The sequence below is a fragment of the Labrus mixtus genome, chromosome 17 (assembly GCF_963584025.1).
Source record: "Labrus mixtus chromosome 17, fLabMix1.1, whole genome shotgun sequence".
In the NCBI taxonomy this organism is placed as follows: Eukaryota; Metazoa; Chordata; class Actinopteri; order Labriformes; family Labridae; genus Labrus; species Labrus mixtus.
Genome location: NC_083628.1, coordinates 17,698,039 through 17,721,737, shown reverse-complemented (window position 1 = coordinate 17,721,737; position 23,699 = coordinate 17,698,039). Strand labels below are relative to the sequence as shown.

The window sequence follows — 23,699 nt, the reverse complement described above, 5'->3', positions numbered from 1 at the left end:
AAAATACGTAGCATATGTATATGTGATTAATGTTATAAAGTCAGGTATGATGTGAACTTTGATTTTGTAGCTAGCGGAACGAATCGTTTGAAGCACCGGAAGTCCTTGTCCACAACATCCGGTCCCGTGTCAGGTCAAAATGCTTGCCCTGAGAGGGTTACAGAGGCTAAAGCCGGTTTTATCGACACATGGAAACAAAAGTAAGACTCCTTAACGTCTCTGTGGATGTAGTAAAGATGTTATTTACGGTGACGTTAACTGTAACTTTGATTCAGAGAGTTTAAACTACAGATAAAGTCAGCGATGCTAACATTAGCATGCGAGCTAACGGTCTGTTGTTGAATGTGATCCTGCAGGTTTGAGGACAATCACAGCCTCTTCAGAAGCTGCCCAGCACAAAGATGACGTAGTATGTCTTTATGTTCACTGGATAATAATTGCTTACTTTATAATGTGCAGATTAATGATGATTTCTCTTTATTTTTAAGCTCGTGAAGATGGAGAACCCGTACAAAGATCCACAGAAAGGATGCATCCTCTGCAACGTGACTGTGGACTTTAAAAACGTCCAGGTGAGGACAGTGAGGAACCTTAAACTGTATTATTTAAGATCCCATACCCTCCTCATGTATTTATCTTCCATGTTGTCAGTCTGTGAAGCCTAAAGAGAAGCTGTGCATCATTACATTACCTCCTTAGTTATCTGATACTGGTGACAGAAATATTCTTCAGATGAAGAAAATGATTTACTAATGAGACAACTTCGCACCAGCAGGCGAGGTTTTGAGTTGTTTCATGTCTTGCGTCAGATTCAGAACTGATCCTGCTGTTGAGTGTTTAAAACTTTAAAAAGCTGTTTGACAACCTGGATGAACTCTGACCTTTGTTTTCTCCAGCTGCTGTCTCAGTTCATCTCTCCTCACACGGGCAGGATTTATGGCCGACACCTCACGGGTGAGCAGCTGAGAGTGAAGCCGTCTCACGTTCACGTCTTTGTGCTTGCACGCTGGTTCACGTCGTCCCTTTGTTTTGTCTTTCAGGCTTGTGTGGAAGGAAACAAAAGGAAGTGTCTAAAGCGATAAAGAAAGCTCACTCCATGGGTAAATGTTCAGTAAATAAATCATTCTTTAAAGTTTCGCCTGAAATCTGATCATAGATTATTGTTTTTTTTATGGCTTTGTCCCTCCAGGTTTCATGTCGGTGACCCACAAACATCCACAGTTCATGAAGGATCCGAACATCTGCAACGTCAAACAACTGGAGTAGAGGATCAGTGTGTTTAGTGTTTCTTGTTATTTGTTAATTAAAACCGATCAGTTCTGAAGTATGACTGCTGTAAGTTTGTTAAGTTGATCTCCTCCTCCTGCAGGTTTACACACATTTGACATCTTTAAAGTAAGCAGCTGAAGGTCAATAACTGTTGAGTACAAACTAAACAGACACTTCACCAGAAACAGCACCACCTAGTGGACTCAGGCTGCACTCACTGCAGCCACAAAAAAACACAGATCGGATCTTTTCATATCAGAAGAAACCTTAGAATCAAGTTTTTATCTTTAATCTCAACATTAAACAATCTGAGAACAAGACCAGATTCACCATCAGAACAACCGGGCGACCGGAGATCTGTAGAGGGTCCAAGGACTGGAGAGCTGTAGAGGGACCAGAGACCAGAGATCTATAGAGGGTCCAGGGACCGGAGATCTATAGAGAGTCCAGGGACTGGAGAGCTGTAGAGGGCCAAGGGACCAGATATCTGTAGAGGGACCAGTGATCTGTAGAGGGCCCAGGGACCAGATATCTGTAGAGGGACCAGAGATCTGTAGAGGGACCAGTGATCTGTAGAGGGTCCAGGGACCAGTGATCTGTAGAGGGACTAGTGATCTGTAGAGGGCCCAGGGACCAGAGATCTGTAGAGGGCCCAGGGACCAGAGATCTGTAGAGGGACCAGTGATCTGTAGAGGGACCAGAGATCTGTAGAGGGCCCAGGGACCAAAGATCTGAAGAGGGACCAGAGATCTGTAGAGGGACCAGAGATCTGTAGAGGGACCAGTGATCTGTAGAGGGACCAGAGATCTGTAGAGGGCCAAAAGACCAGTGATCTGTAGAGGGCCAAGGGACCAGAGATCTGTAGAGGGCCCAGTGATCTGTAGAGGGCCCAGGGACCAGAGATCTGTAGAGGGCCCAGGGACCAGAGATCTGTAGAGGGCCTAGGGACCAGAGATCTGAAGAGGGACCGGAGATCTGTAGAGGGTCCAGGGTCCGGGGAGCTTCATGGGGGCTGCAGGGTTGGTGGGCGGCAGATTTCTGGAGGGGCACGTTGTTGTTAATCTGGCCCTGCCTGAGAAGTAACTTCATGCTGTCAAAACGTGGAGCACATATTTATTTTTCTGAAGTCACATAAACGTGGAAAGAAACCAGGGAGGCTTTAGACCACATCAAGTCTGTTTCAGTCATCTGTAACCTCCGTCCACTTTGGTCCAAACTCACAGAAGAACTCTGGATGGAGTCAGCTGGGCGGACGTGGAAATAAAAATCTGAAAACTAAACCTCGCTATATTCACAGCTGACGTTTGTCGGTGTTCTTCAACGGTCAAACTAAAAATGTTCAGATTTCACTCAGAGCTGCTGACGGCGCTCACTGGAGACTCTTTATCATTTAATCAAGACGAAATCAGAGTCTTAGAAAAAAACAACATTTTTATTCTGATTAACCTTTTACAAAATAAATATAAAATAATGTCGGACCGCCGCTTCAAGCCGCCATGTTTATATCCCTGTGATGTTTCTCCTTCAGTCTGAAGGTCGTGGAGGAAGAGGAAGTGTTCCCCGTCATCAGGATTTGCTCTTCCTGCATTTCCTCTCCCTCCCCGGCAGCATTTCCTTCGGCCTCTTCACAGAGGGTCTCCTGCCCGGGTTCAGCGGCTCACAAAGCGTTTCCTGACCTTCGCCTGATGTGGGATTGTTGTGAGTTTCCCGCTCGGGGCCGCAGCAGACGTCAGGAACAGGAAAGCCCTCCAGATTTAAAGTCTGAGTGTGGAACAGAGGGGAGCGGGAGAACAGAGCTCGGACCGCCTCGTGCAGCCGCAGGTTCTTCTTCTGCTCGGCTGGATCCTCGTCTGGTTCTGACGAAGGACACAGAGACGCCGTTAATGATCCGCGCTGATGAGTTTCTACTCCGACGAGACAAACATCAGATCACAGCTGGGGTCGTCATGACACCAGGATGTTAAACTTCGACACCACGGCAACAAAAATCTAAGTCCTAGACACCTCATAAAATAATTTCTTGTTTTGATTATTCAAAATTGCAGACAAACTCCTGCACTCTGAATTGCACAAAAACATTGGCAACTTTTCAGTACAGAAACATTGCCAATGTTTTTGTGCAACATGGACAGTGTGCAGGAGTTCGTCTGCAATTTCAGATGGAGGAATCGTCTCTCGTGAAAAAGAGATTGTAACTTTTTTTTAAAAGTGTATTCAGTAAAAGTTTGATATAAAAAGACAGCAGCGAACCTTTCTCTGCTCCGCTCCTCTTCTTCTTCTCTCTCAGTCTCCTCCTCAGAGCGGAGACTTCCACCTGCAGAGTTTCCACCAGACGCTCGCTCTCCTCCACCTCGCTGCACGCTTTCTGCCCCCCACACGCACACACACAGAAATACAAACAAAAGTGTGTGTGTCTGTGTGTGTAAAGCAGCAGGAAGTTTAAAAACACATGAACACAACGCTGCTCACCTGCAGCTCCTCCTGCAGAGACTCGTTCATGTCCTTCACCTCGCTGACGTCTCTCAGCAGCCCGTCAGACGAGAAAAACTTGGACCTGAAACGACAGACGAAGAAAATGAGACAAGCAGGCGCACGGGTTTGATGTCATCATCCTGTACCTCAGTGTGTGTGTGTGTGTGTGTGTGTGACGTTACCCGTGTTTCTTCATGGTCATGTTGTAACCAGCTGCAGAACACGGAGCAGAAACCTTCCAGTACGCCAGCTGCTCCAGTAAACCCAGATTATTGACCAGAACAGGAACGTTTAAGAACCTCCTGCAGGAGAAACACAGCGAGCTTTGAGTTGTTTTCAACCCAGTGATGAGTCAGATGTCTCGCATCCTGATGCATGAAAACATCTGTAACCTGCTGCGTGAGGTGAAGGCGGCGTACTCCGTCCTGTGTGTGGACCCCGCGGGGGTGAGCTTGCTCGGCGTCAGCAGCACAAAGATCATGTGGGGGTTGGACAGAGACGCCTTCAGCTTCTCGTGGACCACTTTCTCTCTGAAGGTCATCTGTTGGTCAGTGTTCCTGCGCTGTCGGTACCACCCGATCACGCTCTCCTGAAACAGTTTAACAAATCAACATCCAAACCCAGAAACACAACCCTCTGATGTTTTTTAATCTTTTACCTGCTTATTGTCTGCCAGGATGTTCTGTACAGCGTCCAGGTCCACCTCTCCGACCCCGTTATGTAACCTGCAGACACAGGAGGATATAAGAGCATCTGCACCGACTGAGATCAGATTTAAAGAGTGTCAGTACTCACTGGTTGGGTTTGGAGCAGGCGATGTGTTTCTGGACGTCTGTTAAAAATAAATAAGGAAACAGGTTACTGAATGTTACTGATCACTGAGGATGTAGATCTGCACTATGATGAACTCACTGTATGTTTCCTCGATGTGGATTTGATCCGCCTGAGAGTCGCTGATGGTGACCTGCTCCTCAAACCGGCTCTCTCCGAGGAGCAGACCTTCCTGTGACGTCAAGACACACAATGCAATCAAAACACACAAACATAGAGAGTGTTGTTCTTTCTGTCCGTGCTGGACGGTGGGGATGTTTTATACACGCACGCCTCGTCTCAAAGCTCACACGCTCTCTGGACTCTGAGTATCACAGAGCTCTGAGGTTCATCACTGTTTGTTGTGTTCATGTGTCTGATGCTCTTCTTTGACCACACGCAGACCTAAACACTGACATATTCTTTATTTGAAGTCTAACTCACGTCTGCTTCCTTCAGATCTTCTGACCGCCATCAGTCAGACGAGAACAGGGACTTATCATGTTCAGTCTCAGTACCGTTTCATACCGCCTGTTCCAAAAGTCAGAACTGAAATGGTGAATGGACCACCTTCCTTCTCTGTCTCTAATTGACTAGTACATACTAACTTGTGCTAATACTAATGAGTATTCTGGATGGGACACTCCCAACACATTTAGGGGGGAAATTAAGAGTATACCCACTTCTTAAGGCACTACTACACCACTGTTTAATGTGGTTGATCTTTTTTTTTTTCGATGTATAAATTAGACTAATATAAGAATCACTTCTTGGACTTTAATATGTTTTTGGGTTTGTTTATTTAATATAATTTAAGATAAGATAATCCTTTATTTATCCCACAACGGGGAAATTTACAGTTAAATTAGTTACAGCAGCAAAGAGCAAAGATGGCAAACAAAAGTGAACACAGTACAATTTAAATAAAAAACGAAAAATTAAGAATGTACAAAAAAATAGATAGATACCACAATATAGATTTTTAAAAATAGATCAGCTGAGCTGCAGTTTTACATAAATGTAGTCAGAATATTCAGTGACAGACAAAAACAGGTGTAACGTTAAAATGTGTATTTTAAAAGCTCGACGCAGGAAGTTGAATAAAAAAGCGATGTTGGCCTTTAGCATCTCTTAATCAAACCAACGCTTCAACTACAGGCTGAAATCTGTTTAAATAAAAAGCTAAACAAGAAGTTATCATCTTGAAAGTTTGCGCACACCGTCAGGACACTTCTTTACTTCCTTCTTTCTTTCTTTCTTTCTTTCTTTCTTTAACTTAACCAACACATGATAATTTTATTAAAATATAAGTTAAGTTTTTCTCACCACGTCTGAATCACTGTTAACATGCTGGAACATCAGTGAAGCTAACACAATTCCTGACATCCGCACAGTCGGCTCCGCCATGCTGATTGTTGTGGACTACAAAGATGACGTCAAAAGCGTCACTGAAGCGCGACGTTAGCGCAGTAAAGTCCCGCGTTTTTATAAATTCTGTTATAAGTTTTCTCCTCTGTGTTTATGTTCTGTTTTAGAACAATATCCAGTTTTTCTATTGTTATAAAAATGATACAAAAATAAATTCCCGCGTTTTTTAATCATTATTTATAATTATGAGCTTTTTCTGAATAAAAAAAATGGCCACTTGAATTTCAAAGGGAATCACATGAATAAATACTGTACATAAAATGTAATTATATCTCTGGCAAAGTTGTACATTCATAAATGTAATTTTACCAAAATAAAACCCCACTTCCTGGCTTTTCAGAAAAATTACTTCTGCTAAAAACAAGGAAAGCTATTAAATCTTTGAATTTTCACTCCCAGTTTAAAGGATTAATTTAAACTTTAGATTACACATTTTAATATGTATATTATTAATCAAAGTATTTTTCTAAATATAAACATAACTAAATGTTTTGTTATTTTGTCCTCTAGAGTCCTTTTCTTTGATTTAGTTTAATATTATTTATTCTATTCGTGTCTGTTTTTTATTATTTATGATTAAGGTACAGAGATACAACGTTTTTCGCAAATAAATCAATATAAAAGAGCAAACGAAGTAAAAACTTAAAATCTGCGTATTTTTTGCGCAGCCCGCCGCGATGACGCTCTGAGGGGGCTTGATGACGCTCTGAGGGGGCTTGATGACGCTCTGAGGGGGGCGTGGTTTTAACCGCCCACTGAGCTGGCTCTTCGCTCAGCTCTAGTTTCTCCGCTTCAACGGGACAATTCACACAGTTGGATCCGTCCCAGCTCCTGTAAGGTATTTATTCTGACAGAAACATTATTGTTTATGACTGTTTGTGATCATGTGACGTCGGACATAAAGATAACGTTAACGGTGAGCGACTAACGGTTCAGCTGGTTGCTTTTCTTTAGTCTGTTTACAGCAGCGGGATGTTTAACTTAAATACTTCACTTCAGTACCACAGAAGAAGTCCAACAAATGTTTAATCAGAAAAATATATATTTTAATTAATCAGCATGATCAGTAATTATTGATAACACACACTCATAAATAATGAGCGAGCGAGCTTTGTCAAATATTTAATATTTACTCTATGACTTTTTTTTAACGTTATCTCTGTTATTATGAGGTTGTTGTTTCAGCGGTGGTCACTTCAATTCTTTTATACACTTCTGATGTCGATACTCACGATATATGTGTCACGATATCGGGTTCACAATACAATTTCAGAACGATTTTTTTTACGCTTTTCCAATTTTCTTTTCCAAAGACAGGAGATCAAAGTTAGTTTATGAATAGATATGATTCTCTGGCCCGTTCCAGACTGCGTTTGAGCTAAGGTGCTGTAAGCTCTGTCGTCATCACGTCTTTGCACATTCATATTAGTCATGTTCAGAAACCGCCGTTTCAAGCCACGACATATTTAAGCCCCTGTGACGTTTCTTCTTCCTCTTCAGAAGTAGTAACAGAGGCGTTACAGAGGAGAGACGGGATCAGCTGAGCCAGCGGAGGAGCGCAGCGCTGTGTGTGTGTGCATATCTGACTGTGTGTGTATGTGGAGCTCCTGCTGTGTCCCACTCTGGTTGTCCGTCCTGTTCACAGATGATGACGTGACCTCGGAGCTGCAGGGTCGAAGCTCTCTCAGCTGTCAGAGATGGAGGACCTGTGGTCTGTGGCTGCAGGCGTCTTCCAGGCGTGGATGTTCACAGTGCTCTTCCTCATCATGCTGCCCGCCATGTTCGGCCTCTCTCTGGGGGTCACCGGGGTCTACATCCAGGTCCTGGTCAAAATCCTGGAGGTAACAGATGCTTAAACCACGATATGAGTCGAGTAGAAATCAAATATTGATTCCTGTTTTGATGCCAAGGCAACAAATATAGAAGTCCTAGACATCTGATATTGGGAAATGTCTTGTTTACACTCGTCAAAATCTGCAGGCAAACCGTCGGCCTGTGACTTCGTGTTTTTGCAATATAGACAGTGTGCACGATTTCACCTGCAGTTTCTGATGCATTCTGTCCACCTGTCTTTAACCTGTCCTGAGGTCAAAAAGCTCCTGCCACACTTGTAGTTTTAAGAACTTTAAACTACAAGTGTTGCTGGAGCTTGTAGTTTTGAAACATGTGGTATTGTAAAACGTCCGACAGCCTGAAACACAGTCAAAGAGTTTATTTGTACATCATGCAGTTCTCAATCTCACTTCTTACTTAATATATTTTTTGCTCAGTTAGGAAATGTGCAGCAGCAGGCATTGTGTCACAGGTCATCTGTCTTTGCAGTGGGCCACGATACGGATCCAGAGAGGACAACAGGAGCAGCCCAGTGTGCCTGTACCTCTGCCCAACGGTGAGTTGGATACACTGACAGCTGAAAACATGGAAAAAATCTTAATTATTATATCAAAGACTTTTATTTAACGATGATTGTCTTCATGTTTCACTGGTTTATTCAAAGCTACAACAGGACAAATCCTTAGAGGACGAGGTTTGTGCGCCAGTAGAAACAGCTCTGAAATATAAACAATACACGAAAGACTCTGGAACATCAGTAGTAGAAAGCAGAAGGAAAATCTTAATTTCAGCCGCTCCACAGATGGAGGGCGTTGCTCTCAGAGAACGACCACAGACGTCAAGTATAATTTAAAGGATTCCTTCACACAGGCAGAATCCAGAGAAAGTACCTGAGCACACAAATTACAAATGGTACATTTATTAAAGGTCACATACCCTCCTCCTCTTCAATCAGTGTAAATAAGTCTCAGAGCTCCTCAAAACATGTGTGTGAAGTTTCTTGTTCTAAATCCACTCTGATCCTGTATTTGATCATGTCTATAAACCCCTCTATTTCAGCCCTGCTCAGAACAGGCTGTTTCTGTGTCTGTACCTTTAAATATGTAAATGAGCTGTGTGTGACCACGCCCCCTCTCTGGAAGGGCTTGGGTGTACTCGGGCTTTCTTGCTCCATGTCCTATTGTTTACGGTGAGAAGGCAGACTCAGAGGGCAGAACAAACACCTAGCTGTGGGAGTGTCACCCACCTGGGCGAGGGGCTACTGCCCTCTGTGATGTCATGAAGGGAGAATCTCCAAACGAGAGAGGATGAACTTTTCTCATCATTGGGGGGTTTGTAGACAGACTAGAGACACATATTAGAGTTAGAGGAATAAGGGGAAGTAGATTTGACAGAATATGTGACCTTTAAGGTGCAAAGGACTAACGACGTGCACTGCATGTTCCTCAGAGTCAAACAGTCCAGGTACAGATTTGAAACAAAACTAAATATCCTCTTACTCACAGGAGATCGTCTCATTGGTTGATAAATGGGAGGTAAGCAGACAGTTACTCAATCCTGTGACAGCACTCATGTGTAGGCCTCTAATACAACAATCCCTAGTGTGATAATATTTACAACATTTACGAGACAACAACGGTTTCTCTATAGAGACACAGCAGAAAACCTTCATTCCTCATCAGTCCATGATGTTTAAATGTGCTGAGTGTGTAAATCCAGAAGGCCTCTCTTCTCAGCAGTTTGTTAACGATGTCTCCCCCTCCTATCGGGGACGCAGAGATTCTTTAAATGACCCCCCTCGGAGTGATGCAGCCTGGAACATTAGTCAACAAGAGAAGAAGACAGAACCTGTTTGGGGTTTAAGTAAATATAGAATGTATAAATGAAGCAGCAGACTGAAAACATTTGATCTGCTGTGAAACTTTCTGACTCGAGTCGTCGGTCTGTGGAGGGTGGAAGCAGCAGCTCTCAGCACATTGTGTGCTGCTGTTGAGGGATTTGTTTCAGCTGCAGACAGAGATCATGTGACGCTGTGTGTGTGTGTCTGTGTGTGTGTGTCTGTGTGTGTGTGTCTGTGTGTGTGTGTGTGTGTCTGTGTGTGTGTGTGTGTCTGTGTGTGTGTGTGTGTGTCTGTGTGTGTGTGTGTGTGTGTGTGTGTGTGTGTGTGTGTGTGTGTCTGTCTGTGTGTGTGTCTGTGTGTGTGTGTGTGTGTGTGTGTGTGTGTGTGTGTGTGTGTGTGTGTGTCTGTGTGTGTGTGTGTGTCTGTGTGTGTGTGTGTGTGTGTGTGTGTCTGTGTGTGTGTGTGTGTGTGTCTGTGTGTGTGTGTGTGTCTGTGTGTGTGTGTGTGTGTGTGTGTGTGTGTGTGTGTGTGTCTGTCTGTGTGTGTGTCTGTGTGTGTGTGTGTGTGTGTGTGTGTCTGTGTGTGTGTGTGTGTGTGAGTGTGTGTGTGTGTGTGTGTGTGTGTGTGTGTGTCTGTGTGTGTGTGTGTGTGTGTCTGTGTGTGTCTGTGTGTGTGTGTGTGTGTGTGTGTGTGTGTGTGTGTGTGTGTGAGAGAGAGAGAGTTTTTGGGGCTGTGCATTGGTCAGTTTCAGCGTCAGATGTTGGGGTGTATCGTGGAAACACATGGCTTGTCTCAGACTGATGATGCAACAGCTGATTACATAACTTTAGTCAAACAGCAGCAGCACTGGTGGAGTGTGTGTGTGTGTGTGTGTGTGTGTGTGTGTGTGTGTGTGTGTACTGGTATTCTGACAAACTGGAGCCCTGGAACGCTTACATACCTAAACTTTCAAACAGTGGAAAACGGAAACACTTGAACTGCTGAACAGAAATTTGAGACCTCTGGAAACTGGCATGCTTCTATAATAATAATAACAATGAAAAGTTCCCTCATGGCTTTGGGGGCGGTTTGAAGTTCTCTGCTGGAAAACAGTGGATTTCTCCCTCCCGGTGGAGAGTGAGTCTTTGCCCGAGGTGAAGGAAGAAGAACCTCGGGGGTCTTGTTCACAGTGAGAGTAAGATGGAGCGTGAGGTTATCAGACCGATTGGTTCAGCGGACGTTATATGAACCGTAGCGATGAAGGGAGAGTTCTCGATTTACCGATCAATCTTCAGCTCGGCCTTACAGATAGGGTGAGGAGCTCAGACAGTCAGGAGGAGCTGGAGAAGGTTGCTGGGCAGAGGGAAGTCTGAGTTGATTTACCTCAGATAAGAGGAACAAAATGGAGGGATGGGTAATAAATGACATTTATAAAGCGCCTTTCAAGGGACCCAAGGACGCCATACACGTTGAAAACAATGAAGCACTGGAATAACAGAATACCAAAGAATAGACAAATGGAATATTTGAACGTTGGCTGCCGAATCACAGAAACACCGGGACACGGGAATACTCAAACACTTAATCCCAATGTGAACTAAAGAGTGGAGAAGAACATACTGGAGAACAGGAAACATGCAGCAGCAGGTTCATTAGAACACGGAGATGGTAGAGGTGGCGTGCAGACAGTCTATGGTCGTGCAGCGATCACAGAGAATAATCATCACCACCCCCTCCCACTCACTCCAGGTGAATTCTCCTGATTATATCCTGCTGTGTTCTCACATCAGCTCACTCTGACTTTCTGCAGAATAAATACGAGGAGGCTGGAGGAGAAACTCAAACATTCAGCTGTTAGTGTTCACACATGACGCTCAGACTGAACACCTTTGAGCAGGTACATTCTCAGACTGACTCTGTGAGCAGCTCTGTGTGAGAGCACAGCTTCCTCTTTACTCTCAGTGTGTCAGCGTCAGGGGAAGTGAAGGGTTAAATGTTTGGAGAGAGGTCAACGTTCTCGTGATCCTCAGGCTGCTTCTGTTTTAACATAAGGTACTCTGTTCTTTACTGCAGCATGTTTTAATCTCATTTCAAGCTTTCCACCGAGCGCCTACACACACGAGGACGCCTGAAAGACCTTCACGTCAGCGATGAGTGACGAGGCAGGCGCTTTCTTCACGAGACACACGAGTATTTATTTTAGAGTTTAAAACACACAGAGGGGTTCAAGTTAATGAGTCACATGTCTGAAGTTACACAATGCAGTGTCCCACTCGCTTTTCAGGAAGACGGCCAAGACTTAAAACACTGAGAAATACACAGTATACAGTGTGTGTGTGTGTGTGTGTGTGTGTGTGTGAGTGTGTGTGTGTGAGTGTGTGTGTGTGTGTGTGTGTGAGTGTGTGAGTGTGTGAGTGTGTGTGTGTGTGTGTGAGTGTGAGTGTGTGAGTGTGTGTGTGTGAGTGTGTGTGTGAGTGTGTGTGTGTGTGTGAGTGTGTGAGGGTGTGTGTGTGAGTGTGTGTGTGTGTGTGTGTGTGTGAGTGTGTGTGTGTGTGTGTGAGTGTGTGTGTGTGTGTGTGTGTGTGTGTGTGAGTGTGTGTGAGTGTGTGTGTGTGTGTGTGTGTGTGTGTGTGTGTGTGTGTGTGTGTGAGTGTGTGTGTGTGTGTGTGTGTGTGTGTGTGTGTGTGTGTGAGAGTGTGTGTAAATGTGTGTGTGTGTGTGTTTGTGTGTGTAAATGTGTGTGTCGAAACTAAGCTGCAACCTCCATTGTTCAAAATGAAGCCGATGCTGAAGTGTAAAATCCTGCAGTTCCTCGAGTGTCCACTAGAGGCTGGCTGCAGAAGCACAGGAAGTCACATACACACCCATTCTAAAAAGTCTGTTTTTACAGCAGAGATTAACATGTTTACAGCCTGGTTCAAAAAAACAAATAGGTCTGATTAGCTCATGTCTTGACACACCTGTATTGACAGGTGGGCGCGGTGTAACGGTTTGTCAGGAGGTTTAAAACCCTCCTCAGCTCCAGCTCTCAGTCTGTTGTTAGGTTGACTGAAAGTTAGACTGAGACAGCATTTCAATCATGGAGACCACCATCGATGGGACTCCAGCGCCCCCTGCAGGAACAGATGGGGTACGTCCCTCAGGCTTCAAACATTCATATTTACAGTCTGTGTTCGAGACAGACGCTAAACAACAGGTCTACACCTAAACTCAAGGTTGTCCTCCGTCTCCATCATCACGCTGCCTCTTGTTTTACTTATTTTCCTGGACGTTAGATGCAGATTCACAGAAATGTTGGTAATGTGTTTTTGAGATACGGATGACCCTGGTGGTGAAGGACCGATAAAGTGAATGTTCAGTGTTGTCATGTGAGTCCCATATGTACAGTTTTCGTTTTCCCAAGTGAACGCAACACGCCTCTGTGGTCTCCCAGAGAGACGACCTCTGAATGACCTCAAACATCAGCTTCAACCAACAGAACCTTCCATGAGTTGATCTGATCTCTTTATTGGTCTGTTTTGACGTAGCGTTTCTCCGTTGTTAGGGATCATTGAGCGTGCGGCGGGCTCGATGGAGGAGGAGCTGGAGCAGCTGAGGAGGTCCCGGTCTCTGGACGGGGGCGAGTTCGCTCTGAGCGACGTCTTCTACTTCTACAAGAAAGGCTTGGAGAGCATCGTGGACGACCAGGTGACGCAGCGCTTCTCCTCCGAGGAGCTGGCCTCCTGGAACCTCCTCACCAGAACCAACCAGAACTTCCGCTACATCAGCCTCCGCCTCACCGTCATCTGGGGGCTCGGCGTCTTCGTGCGATACGGGGTCCTCTTCCCCCTCAGGTCAGTCAACGTGAGGCGGACGCCGACCTTCTCATGTTCATGACTCTTCAGAGACTCGCAGCAGCACATTGTTTTGTTTTTACGTCCCTGTCCTTTATTTCTTATTCAAACGATGACATCATACATTGACCTTATGACATCACACATTGACCTTATGACATCACACACTGACCTCATGACATCACACATTGACCTTATGACATCATACATTGACCTTATGACATAACACATTGACCTTATGACATCACACATTGACCTTATGACATCACACATTGACCTCATGACATCACACATTGACCTTATGACATAACACATTGACCTCATGACATCACACATTGAACTTATGACATCACACATTGACCTTTGTTACCGTTCCTTTGAGCTGTTCGACCTCACTTTGGGATCCCTAACCACTTCCTGTTTCTGAGCTTAACTTCCTGTCCAACCTTCACTCTACCAGAAGGACCTTACTGTATTTCAAAATAAAAGCACACAGCAAGTAAAGTGCTCTCAGCTGGAGACAGGACATTCAGAATAAAAGTGTGTGTGTAAACAGGAAACATTTGTTTTAAAAAGATTCTTCTTCCTGTCGTTCCTCCGATGTCCTTGCAGGATAACGCTGGCCATCATCGGCCTCTCGTGGCTCGTGATGGGAACAACCCTGGTTGGCTTTCTGCCGGAGGGCAGGTACATCAACACGACACCTGATTGGATAAATCTTTGAAGGTTTTAGATTTGATCTTTGTCTGGTTTGTTTCAGTGTGAAGAACTGGCTGAGCGAGCTCGTCCATCTGACCTGTTACAGGATCTGCGCCAGAGGACTGTCGGCGACCATCACCTATCACAACAAGTCAGACATCGCTCCTCGCTCTTTTTATGTAACCATCGTTATCGCTCCACGGGCGCTGCTGACGATCCTTCACCTGATGTTTTTCTTCTCCTGCAGACAGAACAAACCTCAGAAAGGAGGAATCTGCGTCGCTAACCACACCACGCCCATCGACGTGGTCATCCTGGCCAACGACGGCTGCTACGCCATGGTGAGTGACATCGGCAGGCTTTAACCGTTATTCCAGGCATCAGCATGTGATGATGTTATCCCTCGGTTTCGTCCTCAGGTGGGTCAGGTCCACAGTGGTCTGTTGGGGGTCATTCAGAGGTCGATGTCGAGGTCGTGTCCTCATGTTTGGTTCGAGAGGTCGGAGATGAGGGATCGCCACGCCGTGACCAGCAGGTGAGAGAGAGACAGAGAGAGAGAGACAGAAAGAGAGAGACAGAGAGAGAGAGAGGCAGGGAGGGAGAGAGACATGGAGAGGGGAGACAGAGACAGAGAGAGAGAGGGAGAGACAGGGAGATGGGAGAGAGAGAGACAGAGAGAGACAGACAGAGAGAGACAGAGAGAGAGGGGGAGAGGGTAGAGAGACAGAGAGAGACAGAGAGAGAGAGTGACAGAGAGAAAGAGACACAGAGAGAGAGAGACAGAGAGAGAGACAGAGAGGGAGAGAGAGAGACAGAGAGAGAGACAGACAGACAGAGAGAGAGGGACAGAGAGAGACAGAGAGAAAGAGACACAGAGAGAGAGAGACAGGGAGAGGGGAGAGAGAGAGACAGAGAGAGAGACAGGGAGAGGGGAGAGAGAGAGACAGAGAGAGAGACAGGGAGAGGGGAGAGAGAGAGACACAGAGAGAGACAGGGAGAGGGGAGAGAGAGAGAGAGAGAGAGAGAGACAGAGAGAGAGAGAGACAGGGAGAGGGGAGAGAGAGTGAGAGAGAGACACACAGAGAGAGAGAGAGAGCACCTGTAGTCTGCATCACCTGTTACTGATCATAAATGACGTCATCTTCTCTCCTTCGTTCTGCAGACTGAGAGGTCACGTCGCAGCGAGGACCAAACTTCCCATCCTGATATTTCCTGAAGGTCTGGAATGACCTCGTAACCATGACGATGATGATGATGATGATGATTGAGGTTTACTGGTTTAGATAACCTCTTCCTGTGTTTCTGCTCGTAACAGGAACCTGCGTCAACAACACGTCTGTGATGATGTTCAAGAAGGGAAGCTTCGAGATTGGAGGGACGATTTACCCGGTCGCCATCAAGGTTAGGTGAAGGATTTGAAATCAAACGTTTTCATCTTAAGAGGAGATTCAAGTGTGGTCGACCACGATAACCGACCGTCATTCATTATCAGGTCAGAAGAGAAATCAGAAAGAGTGTTTTTACCCATAATCCTCTGTGTGTGTGTGTCCCAGTACGACCCTCGGTTCGGTGATGCGTTTTGGAACAGTGGTAAATTCAACATGGTCAGTTACCTGCTCCGCATGATGACCAGCTGGGCCATCGTGGTCAACGTGTGGTACCTCCCGCCCATGACCATACAGGTACACCTGAAACACCTGCTCACCTGTCAGCAGGAGATCACAGAGTGTGTAGGAGCTGCTATGTGTCTGCAGGGGGCAGCGTTTCTTCTTCTTTGATACCTGTTGATGCTGCGTGTTTTAAAGTGTTCTAATCTCTGTTATTATAATGATCCATAGCATCAAAACGTACCAAAGCTTTAAATAACTTCACCTGTGTCATGAGAGAGGAACGAGTCCATCACCATCTGTACACAGAGGCGCTGGTGGTGCGGTGGTTTCGCCAATCCACACTCTCACTCTCGCTGATTTCCAACCCTATCCAATGTCATATCGCTCCAATAAAGCCAAAAAAAAAAAACTGCAGACAAACTCCTGCAGACTGTCGACATTGCACAAAAACACTGGCAACATTTGGGCGCTGAAAGTTTGCCAAAGTTTCTGTGCAATGTCCACAGTTTGTGCAGGAGTTGGTCTGCGGTTTTTGAAAATTAAAAACACGAAATGTTGGACTTCTACTTTTGTTTCCATGGTAACAGAAGAGGTATCGATACTATTCGATTTTTACGAGAATCATATCAAAGTTTTAACTTCTGGTATCGTGACGATCCTTAAATAATCTTAAAATCAACGAGTTAACCTCATGCCCTTCAGGCTCTCGTAGATAGTCGTCCTCAGTGTCTCCCTTTAGTCTCAGTGATGTAAAAGAAGGACACTGCTGCATCTTTGAATGTCTCATTTCACTTTAACAAACTCTCAGACAGCTCAGCTGACGAGTCCAAAGTAATATCCACCTTATGACATCACACATTGACCTTATGACATCACACATTGACCTTATGACATCACACATTGACCACATTGACTCTCAGCTTAAGACAGGACAGACATACAAAATAAAAGTGTGTCTGTGTGTGTGTGTGTGTGTGTGTGTGTGTGTGTAAACAGGACGGTGAGGATGCAGCTCAGTTTGCAAACAGAGTGAAATCTGCTGTTGCTGATCAGGGAGGACTGCTGGACCTGGCGTGGTGAGAACAACAAACACACACAGAAACATGCAGAGGCTTTTTAGGTCGGGTACAATCACTTCTATCTGAACCACTTCTCTTGCCCGCTTCCATCGCTGCAACACCTGTTGACCTGATAACTGCTCTCATATCTGGCAAACCGAGGGGCGTCCAAAACGGCGTGTCTTAAAACCGTCTACCTTCTCTGGTCCAAACAAATCCAGATCATTCAGGACTAGAATCTAAAGTTAGAAGGAGGACATACTGGCTGCTGCATTGTTGTCAGAGAAGCCAGCACTTCAACATAGCATGTTTCCTTAATGTCTGATCATATAGTAAGGTCACTTTATCATTTCACTCTCTCTCCAAACAAATCAGGACTTTTGTTTTTTGTGTTTCAGGGACGGAGGTCTGAAGAGAGGGAAGGTGAAGGACTCGTTCAAAGAGGAGCAGCAGAAGATGTACAGCAGCATCATCGTGGGACAGAGCGGAGCCCAGAGAGTGTGTGAGGAGGTCACAGAGGAGCCGTGACACACGCACACACACACACACACACACACACACACACACACACACACACACACACACACACACACACACACACACACACACACTGTGTGGACTTCTGTGTGTCGGACTCTTTTTTACTCTCAAAGTCTTATAGCAGCTCGGTCTCGGATCTGTCTTCATCTGAAGTCCTGTGTGTGTGTAGGACTGTGCTCCCGCCTGCAGGGGGCAGCATAAGACAACACAAGGATGGCGTTCTTCCTCCTGACTATCAGTGAAACTTGTGACCAGCTGGATTCTTTCAACGTTTTCACCGCTCACAGAAACAAAAAGCTCTTATTTTCTTATCGCCTCGGATGTTTTTAATGTTTGTATTTTTTTAAATATTCGTCTTTGACACCAAAACAAATATATCTGATCGTAAAAACACAGACAGCGTGTCCTCCTGGTGTCAGCTGTGGTTATTTCTGAATAATGTTAGTGGAGGCCTGAAGGGTGAGCTGATGTGATGGACAGGTTGTGTGTGTGTGTGTGTGTGTGTGTGTGTGTGTGTGTGTGTGTGTGTGTGTGTGTGTGTGTGTGTTTGTGTGTGTGTGTTTATTTTATAAGAATATCAACATGTTTAACGGCGAGATAATGAAACTAAAATCTGCTGAAGAGGCAGAAAGACGACGAGGAGAGAGCGTGTTGGACTCAAAGAAAGAGAAAGGAGACTTTCACTTGAGCCGCCATCTCTCACCCCGACTCTCATGGTGCATTCAGGTGGTGTCGGACGCATCGGAAAAACGAGAATCCAACAACTCCGAAATTCCGAACCAACGCACGGGTAAAAATAAGGTAAGACCACGCCCACGGTAAATAACCAGAGATGATATCAAACCCATAAAATTAATCAACAGAGGTAGAAACACACGTTATGGCTTCTTCATTATTATAAATTATTAGTTTTATACGGAGGAGTGTTCGGGCCGTACAAATCACGAGATGAAAGTCGTTATTTCAGAAGCGGTCTGTATGAAAATGAAAAGTTGTGAAGTTGAGGTCACTTTATTTGAACCCGTAGGTCGATTTGGTTCACAGTGAGCGAGTCGTTCTCCTCCACACAAACGACAGCACGGGACAGAAACACGATGAAGTGACAACGAGAAAGTAAAAAAAACCCAAAAAAAACAAGTAACCCATCGAAAGAATAAGACCAATGAAAAAAAAGAGAACGCAGAACTCTTCCTGCCGGTCGCAGCGCGCGCCCTGTGACATCGAGCTGCTTTAAAACTGTTTGATGAGGTCTCTAAATATTTCAGGGAAAAAAGGGAAAGTTCCGCACGCTGTTCTGTTCAGATCCCAATGAGCGATAACTTCATCACGTCAGAAGTTTCAGGACCCTGAAGAGAAAGTGGAGAGAGAGAGCGACCCTGATCCGGAGGACAGGGTCTCTTTGAGGCTCACGCAGGAGGCCGGCTGCTCTTCTGATTCATCCTCAGAATAATCATTTAAATCACAGCTTCATTTAAACCGATTTAAGAATTAAATATCAGAAATTAACGACTTTATGATCAAACATTTTATGGAGAGCGGCTCTGATACTCCGTCGTGGTTTTATACATTTATATATTTTTACTTTATTTTTCAGTGTGTTTCAGGTCGATGATTTAACGGCGTGCAGATGTTGTAAAATGTACGAGTCATCATGATTAGAGTGGCACCAGAGAGCCTGGTGGTTATGACTCGCGCCCGTGTACAGCGGCTAAAGTCCTCGTCACAGCAGCCGGGGGTTCAAATCCGTTCTGTTCGATCTAATGAAGGAAAAAAAGCCCAAAAAACAACTTTAAAAAAAAAAGTCAAATCAAACTGAAGACGGAAAAATAATAACGTTTTTAAAATCAAAGAGCTGCAGATTGCAGCAACACGAGCATGAGTGCAACACATCAAAGGTGATAAAAACCTGATCCACCGTGATCACTGAGGCACCATGAGGTCAGCGTGGTGAGGTCGACATCGTGAGGTCAGCATGCTGTTGGTCAGCGTGGTGAGGTCGGCGTGATGAGGTCAGCGTGATGTGGTCGACGTGGTGAGGTCGGCGTGGTGAGGTCGGCGTGGTGAGGTCGGCGTGATGAGGTCGGTGTGGTTGGTCGGCGTGATGAGGTCGGCGTGGTGAGGTCAGCGTGATGAGGTCGGCGTGGTGAGGTCGGCGTGGTTAGGTTGGCGTGGTGAGGTCGGCGTGATGAGGTCGGCGTGGTTAGGTCGGTGTGGTGAGGTCGGCGTGGTGAGGTCGGCGTGGAGAGGTCGGCGTGATGAGGTTGGCGTGGTGAGGTCAGCGTGGAGAGGTCGACGTGGTTAGGTCGGTGTGGTGAGGTCAGCGTGGAGAGGTCGATGTGGTTAGGTCGGTGTGGTGAGGTCAGCGTGGTGAGGTCGGCGTGATGAGGTCAGCGTGGTGAGGTCAGCGTGGAGAGGTCGACGGGCGTGATGAGGTCATCGTGGTGAGGTCAGAGTGCTGTTGGTCGGCATGGGGAAGTCGGCGGGCGTGATGAGGCGAGCGTGGTGAGGTCAGCGTGGTGAGGTCGGCGTGATGAGGTCACCATGTGTCCTCAGCCCTCCTCTCCCTCGGAGCGATGATGGAGGAGGAGGAGCCTCAGAGGAATCTGAGGCAGACATGTTTACCGTGACGGAGCTTTAATAAAGAAAGCAGCGAGTGTGAAATAACACAGTTTGTCTTCCCCCACGCCCCCCCCCCCCCCCCCCCCCCGCCCTCACTGCCGCCTCGTCTTCCTCCCATCACAGACGCTCACACACAAATGTTTGTTCTTCCCTAACAAGATTGTGAATTATTAATCGGATCTGAAGCCGCTCCTCTAACCCGATTGTGGAGGTGGGATTGTTGGCGAGCGATGCTGCAGCACGCCATTCACTGTGATGTATGTGTCTGCACATCTTTAGATCCAATTTAATGTGATTCAGATAGATTTCAGAGGGACATCATAAAAGGCATTGCTGTGACCCGCCTGTACACTCCATACGACCCCCCCCATCCCCACGCCGCCCTCCCTCTCCCCCCTCCATCGAACGTCCCGATATGTTGATTCAATTTGCTCGATTCGACTCTTACCCCGCGCTGATCTATACAAATGCAATGCAGGTACACTAAGTAAATATGAATACATTTCCAAATTGAATCGCGGTGAATGTAGTGCACGGAGGACATCATTTAGAGGCCGCTGTGCTGGGAAGAGACCACTCACGGGCTAAATGACTGAAGCCCCCTCTCAGACGCACCATTACTGCAGCTAATGCCTTTAAAGACATCGTTCTGCCATCTATCCTGCACTCTGCAGTAATGTATGGAGGCTGGGGAGGGACAATACAGAGGGGGGGGGAGAGAGAGAGAGAGAGAGAGAGAAAGAGAGAGAGAGAGAGAGGGATCGATACGAACCGCCCCGTCCTCATTCAGACACATTCCTTTAAATCCATACGTTGGCCTGCAGCTCGTCCTACATGGACTTCATGTATTTATATAAATGTAGACGCTTCTTGTTAATGCTGTTTTAAATTTCTTCTCTGAAGGATCATTTGTCTCGTCAGATCGGGTTGACACGAAACCAGAATTTCCGCTGCCCAGTTCTGATCCCTGTTGGATACCAGGTATAATTCCCTCCAAGCACAGCAGACACAAGTGGCTTTCTTGCTACAGGTTTATTTGAAGCTTTCCTCAAATCCTCCATGAAAACTAAACAGTATAAAACATGAAAATTATTTAACAATATGAGCAAACATAAATAATAACATACACAGCATGTGATGTAATATCAATTAACCAAAAGTAAAATACGAATTAAATCAATTAAATTACCTCATTGGCTACATGCTAATAAGAGAGAATTAAAGTTGAATTTAATGAGAGCCAGAGTCCATGCTTGCTGTACCGTTGTAAATCTAATTCTAATGAGAGCAGTCCAATGTGACCTTAAAGGTAACTTCAAAATAAAACGTCACTTGTATTTAATAAAATGATTAACTTAAATGTATAAATTATTATTATTATTATTATTATTAATAAATCTTGTACCAAAACTAAACTTAAATACAACCTAATTCTTAAATTCTACCTGAAAAAGGTAAACAATAATTGCAACAGTTACACCCCGACTGCAAAATCAGAAGTCCCAGTCACAAAGTTTTGATAATTTCTTCTTTTAATCTTTAAAATCGTATTATCATATAATTAAAAATATTTGTTGTAAGCATGTGAGCTCTGTTTGATTTAAAATCATAACTTTAATTATTTATACAAAGAAAACTTTAAAGAAATAAAATCTCTGCACGAGAAAACATGCAGCCGCTTCTGTGTGTGTGTGTGTGTGTGTGAGTGTGTGTGTGTGTCTGTCTCTGTGTGTGTGTGTGTGTGTGTGTGTGTGTGTGTGTGTCTCTCTCTGTGTGTGTGTGTGTGTGTGTGTGTGTGTGTGTGTTGCGTGTCTCTGTGTCTCTGTGTGTGTGTGTGTGTGTGTGTGTGTGTGTGTGTGTGTGCGTCCTCCTCCAGAGTCTCCGAGTGGTTCTGACCGTTAGGGGGAAATGTGAGACCGGGCCTTTTTTCCCAGCATGCCTCTGATTTGCATACACTAATGAAACGAGCTATAATTGGTCAGAATTGATTTTTTTCTCTGTGCTTTGATTGAGCTACAATTGAGTCTGAAGTTCTTCAAGTGGAGATCTGATTGATTTGAGGTTGAATTCCAGTTTATTTAGTTTAGAAAATAATTATGTACTCATGCAGTGATTGGACGGGCAGAGGAGGAGAGCGGCTGCCCCCCTCCCCCCCTCCCCCCTCCTGTTTGTTATGAGAGGAATCATTTCTGCCGCCATCTCCAATCCGTCCCAAAGCTTTCATTGTGTTTTACAGGTGGAGGAGGCGGAGTCACATGAAAAATGTCCTGCAGCGCGGTACATGAAGGTGTGAAATTGCAGACTCCTCTTTGCCCCCCCCGGCCTCGAGCCTCAGAAGGTATTTCTTCTTTTATTGACAGAGCGTCTGCCGCTCGCCGACAGCCTCCTCCAGCCCTGATTGCTTTTGTTTCCAGGTCACCTCCTATCTATTGCTGCAACTTTTCCAATTTCTCCGGGCTTGTTGTATGAAGACAGACGGCGCCGTGTGGGGAACGTACATAAAGCTGCGGCGGGGAGGCGACACAAAGGAAAACACGGAGGAATCTTCTCTCCGTCACGCAATCGGGTCCCGTCAACGCCTCCTGATTCAACTTCATCAAAGCAATAATCAAATAAACGCTGTGCTTCATTAATAAGAAATTATCTCAGCATGAAGATTAATTACATTAAACTTATGAGAGTGTGTTTTTTTTGTACGACTCTGAGGTGGGAGATGATGGATGATGAGAGCGGCGTGATGAATGGAGAAAGCGGCGGAACTAAATTGAAAGTGTACTCATCCGTCCTGCGCGCACGACTAATGACAAATTGAGCGTGTCACGTTCAACAATGCACGCCAGAGCGACTGAAGGCGGCCCACAGGAAGCCGCTGCTGACGGGAAACCAACGCAGGATTCATCCCCAAAACATCAACACAGCGTCTTCATTTCCTCCGTTTGTAACATCCACTCAGGTGGCGTGCGCTCACTGAAACACGGGGAGGAGTAACGCCGTCTACCCGTTTTTAAAGGACTCATGAATATGCACGTATCTGTTTGATAAAAATAATGGATGCATTCATGTTTCAGCCTAAAGGTGGAGCTCATTTTAATTACTTTAAAGCTTGTACATGCTCACTTATCTTATCTGAATCTGGAACCATCTTTAATAAAACATAATCCTTCATAATAAGTCGCCCCGGGGCCGCCTCATATTACAGGGAGGTGGCAAAGCCACAGGTCCCAAATATCTCGATCGTGCCGCTTGGTTTCACATCACTGCGTTGAGTTTAAGTTTTTACCTCAAACATGTTTCAAGGTTTAGAAGGTCCTAAGTCTCTGACTAGACTCTTCTCCTCTGTCGCCCCCCGGTGGTGAAACGAAGTACCAAACTCCATTCGACCCTCTGCACCTTTAAGAAAAAGCTAAAGACCCGGCTCTTTATGAATACCTTCTAACTTAATGATGATGGCAGGGTTTTTCCTGCATAGAGAATTCTTTGGCGCCCCCCCCAAAGAGGTTTTACCCAGCGCCAAAGGAAAATCACGAGCGCCAAAAGAAAAAAAAGACGATTCAAATTGCAAATCAAATCCTCCCTGAATGTATGTTAAAACTATCAATACATCAAATGAATGTTGAAAAAGCAGAACATAAACTTATATACGACGTCTCTGACTTCTAGCAGTCATCTCCCCTCTCATCCGTTTACGCATGCGGTTTGAGTTTGGCAA

General features: G+C 45.4%; 3 protein-coding genes and 1 long non-coding RNA gene across 8 annotated transcripts; 3 read left to right on the top strand and 1 right to left on the bottom strand.

Moving 5' to 3' along the window:
• Positions 1–91: 91 nt before the first annotated feature.
• Positions 92–1,324, top strand: mrps18c (mitochondrial ribosomal protein S18C). The gene is made up of 6 exons (XM_061061081.1): positions 92–200; positions 357–409; positions 489–572; positions 897–954; positions 1,041–1,100; positions 1,190–1,324. The coding sequence occupies exons 1-6, from the start codon at positions 140–142 to the stop codon at positions 1,264–1,266; spliced, it is 393 nt and encodes a 130-aa protein (XP_060917064.1). The 5' UTR covers positions 92–139; the 3' UTR covers positions 1,267–1,324.
• Positions 1,325–2,680: 1,356 nt separating this feature from the next.
• On the bottom strand, positions 2,681–6,012 carry abraxas1 (abraxas 1, BRCA1 A complex subunit). Of its 2 annotated transcripts, none has more exons than XM_061061614.1 (9): positions 5,878–6,012; positions 4,654–4,744; positions 4,537–4,573; positions 4,400–4,466; positions 4,134–4,330; positions 3,924–4,043; positions 3,739–3,823; positions 3,515–3,634; positions 2,681–3,117 (listed from the first exon to the last, which is right to left on the bottom strand). In XM_061061614.1, the coding sequence occupies exons 1-9, from the start codon at positions 5,956–5,958 to the stop codon at positions 2,836–2,838; spliced, it is 1,080 nt and encodes a 359-aa protein (XP_060917597.1). In that variant the 5' UTR covers positions 5,959–6,012; the 3' UTR covers positions 2,681–2,835. The 2 variants fall into 2 exon arrangements, with proteins under 2 accessions (XP_060917597.1, XP_060917596.1); XM_061061613.1 differs by having other exon boundaries at positions 2,681–3,125; positions 3,520–3,634.
• A 696-nt stretch (positions 6,013–6,708) lies between these two features.
• gpat3 (glycerol-3-phosphate acyltransferase 3) lies at positions 6,709–23,346 on the top strand. Of its 3 annotated transcripts, none has more exons than XM_061061218.1 (15): positions 6,709–6,817; positions 7,625–7,820; positions 8,302–8,368; positions 13,176–13,464; positions 14,077–14,151; positions 14,225–14,314; positions 14,411–14,504; positions 14,583–14,698; positions 15,326–15,381; positions 15,479–15,564; positions 15,717–15,845; positions 16,770–16,849; positions 17,230–17,329; positions 22,227–22,328; positions 22,405–23,345. In XM_061061218.1, exons 2-14 carry the CDS (start codon positions 7,677–7,679, stop codon positions 22,281–22,283), a joined length of 1,383 nt encoding a protein of 460 aa, XP_060917201.1. In that variant the 5' UTR covers positions 6,709–6,817; positions 7,625–7,676; the 3' UTR covers positions 22,284–22,328; positions 22,405–23,345. The 3 variants fall into 3 exon arrangements, with proteins under 3 accessions (XP_060917201.1, XP_060917200.1, XP_060917202.1); XM_061061217.1 differs by having other exon boundaries at positions 6,723–6,812; positions 22,405–23,346; XM_061061219.1 differs by lacking the exons at positions 22,227–22,328; positions 22,405–23,345 and having other exon boundaries at positions 6,723–6,812; positions 17,230–17,766.
• On the top strand, positions 18,486–21,570 carry LOC132992093 (uncharacterized). 2 transcript variants are annotated; one of them, XR_009676297.1, is made up of 2 exons: positions 18,486–19,785; positions 19,879–21,570. It is a non-coding gene; the product is annotated as an uncharacterized LOC132992093 (long non-coding RNA). The 2 variants fall into 2 exon arrangements; XR_009676296.1 differs by having other exon boundaries at positions 19,818–21,570.
• Positions 23,347–23,699: the final 353 nt, after the last annotated feature.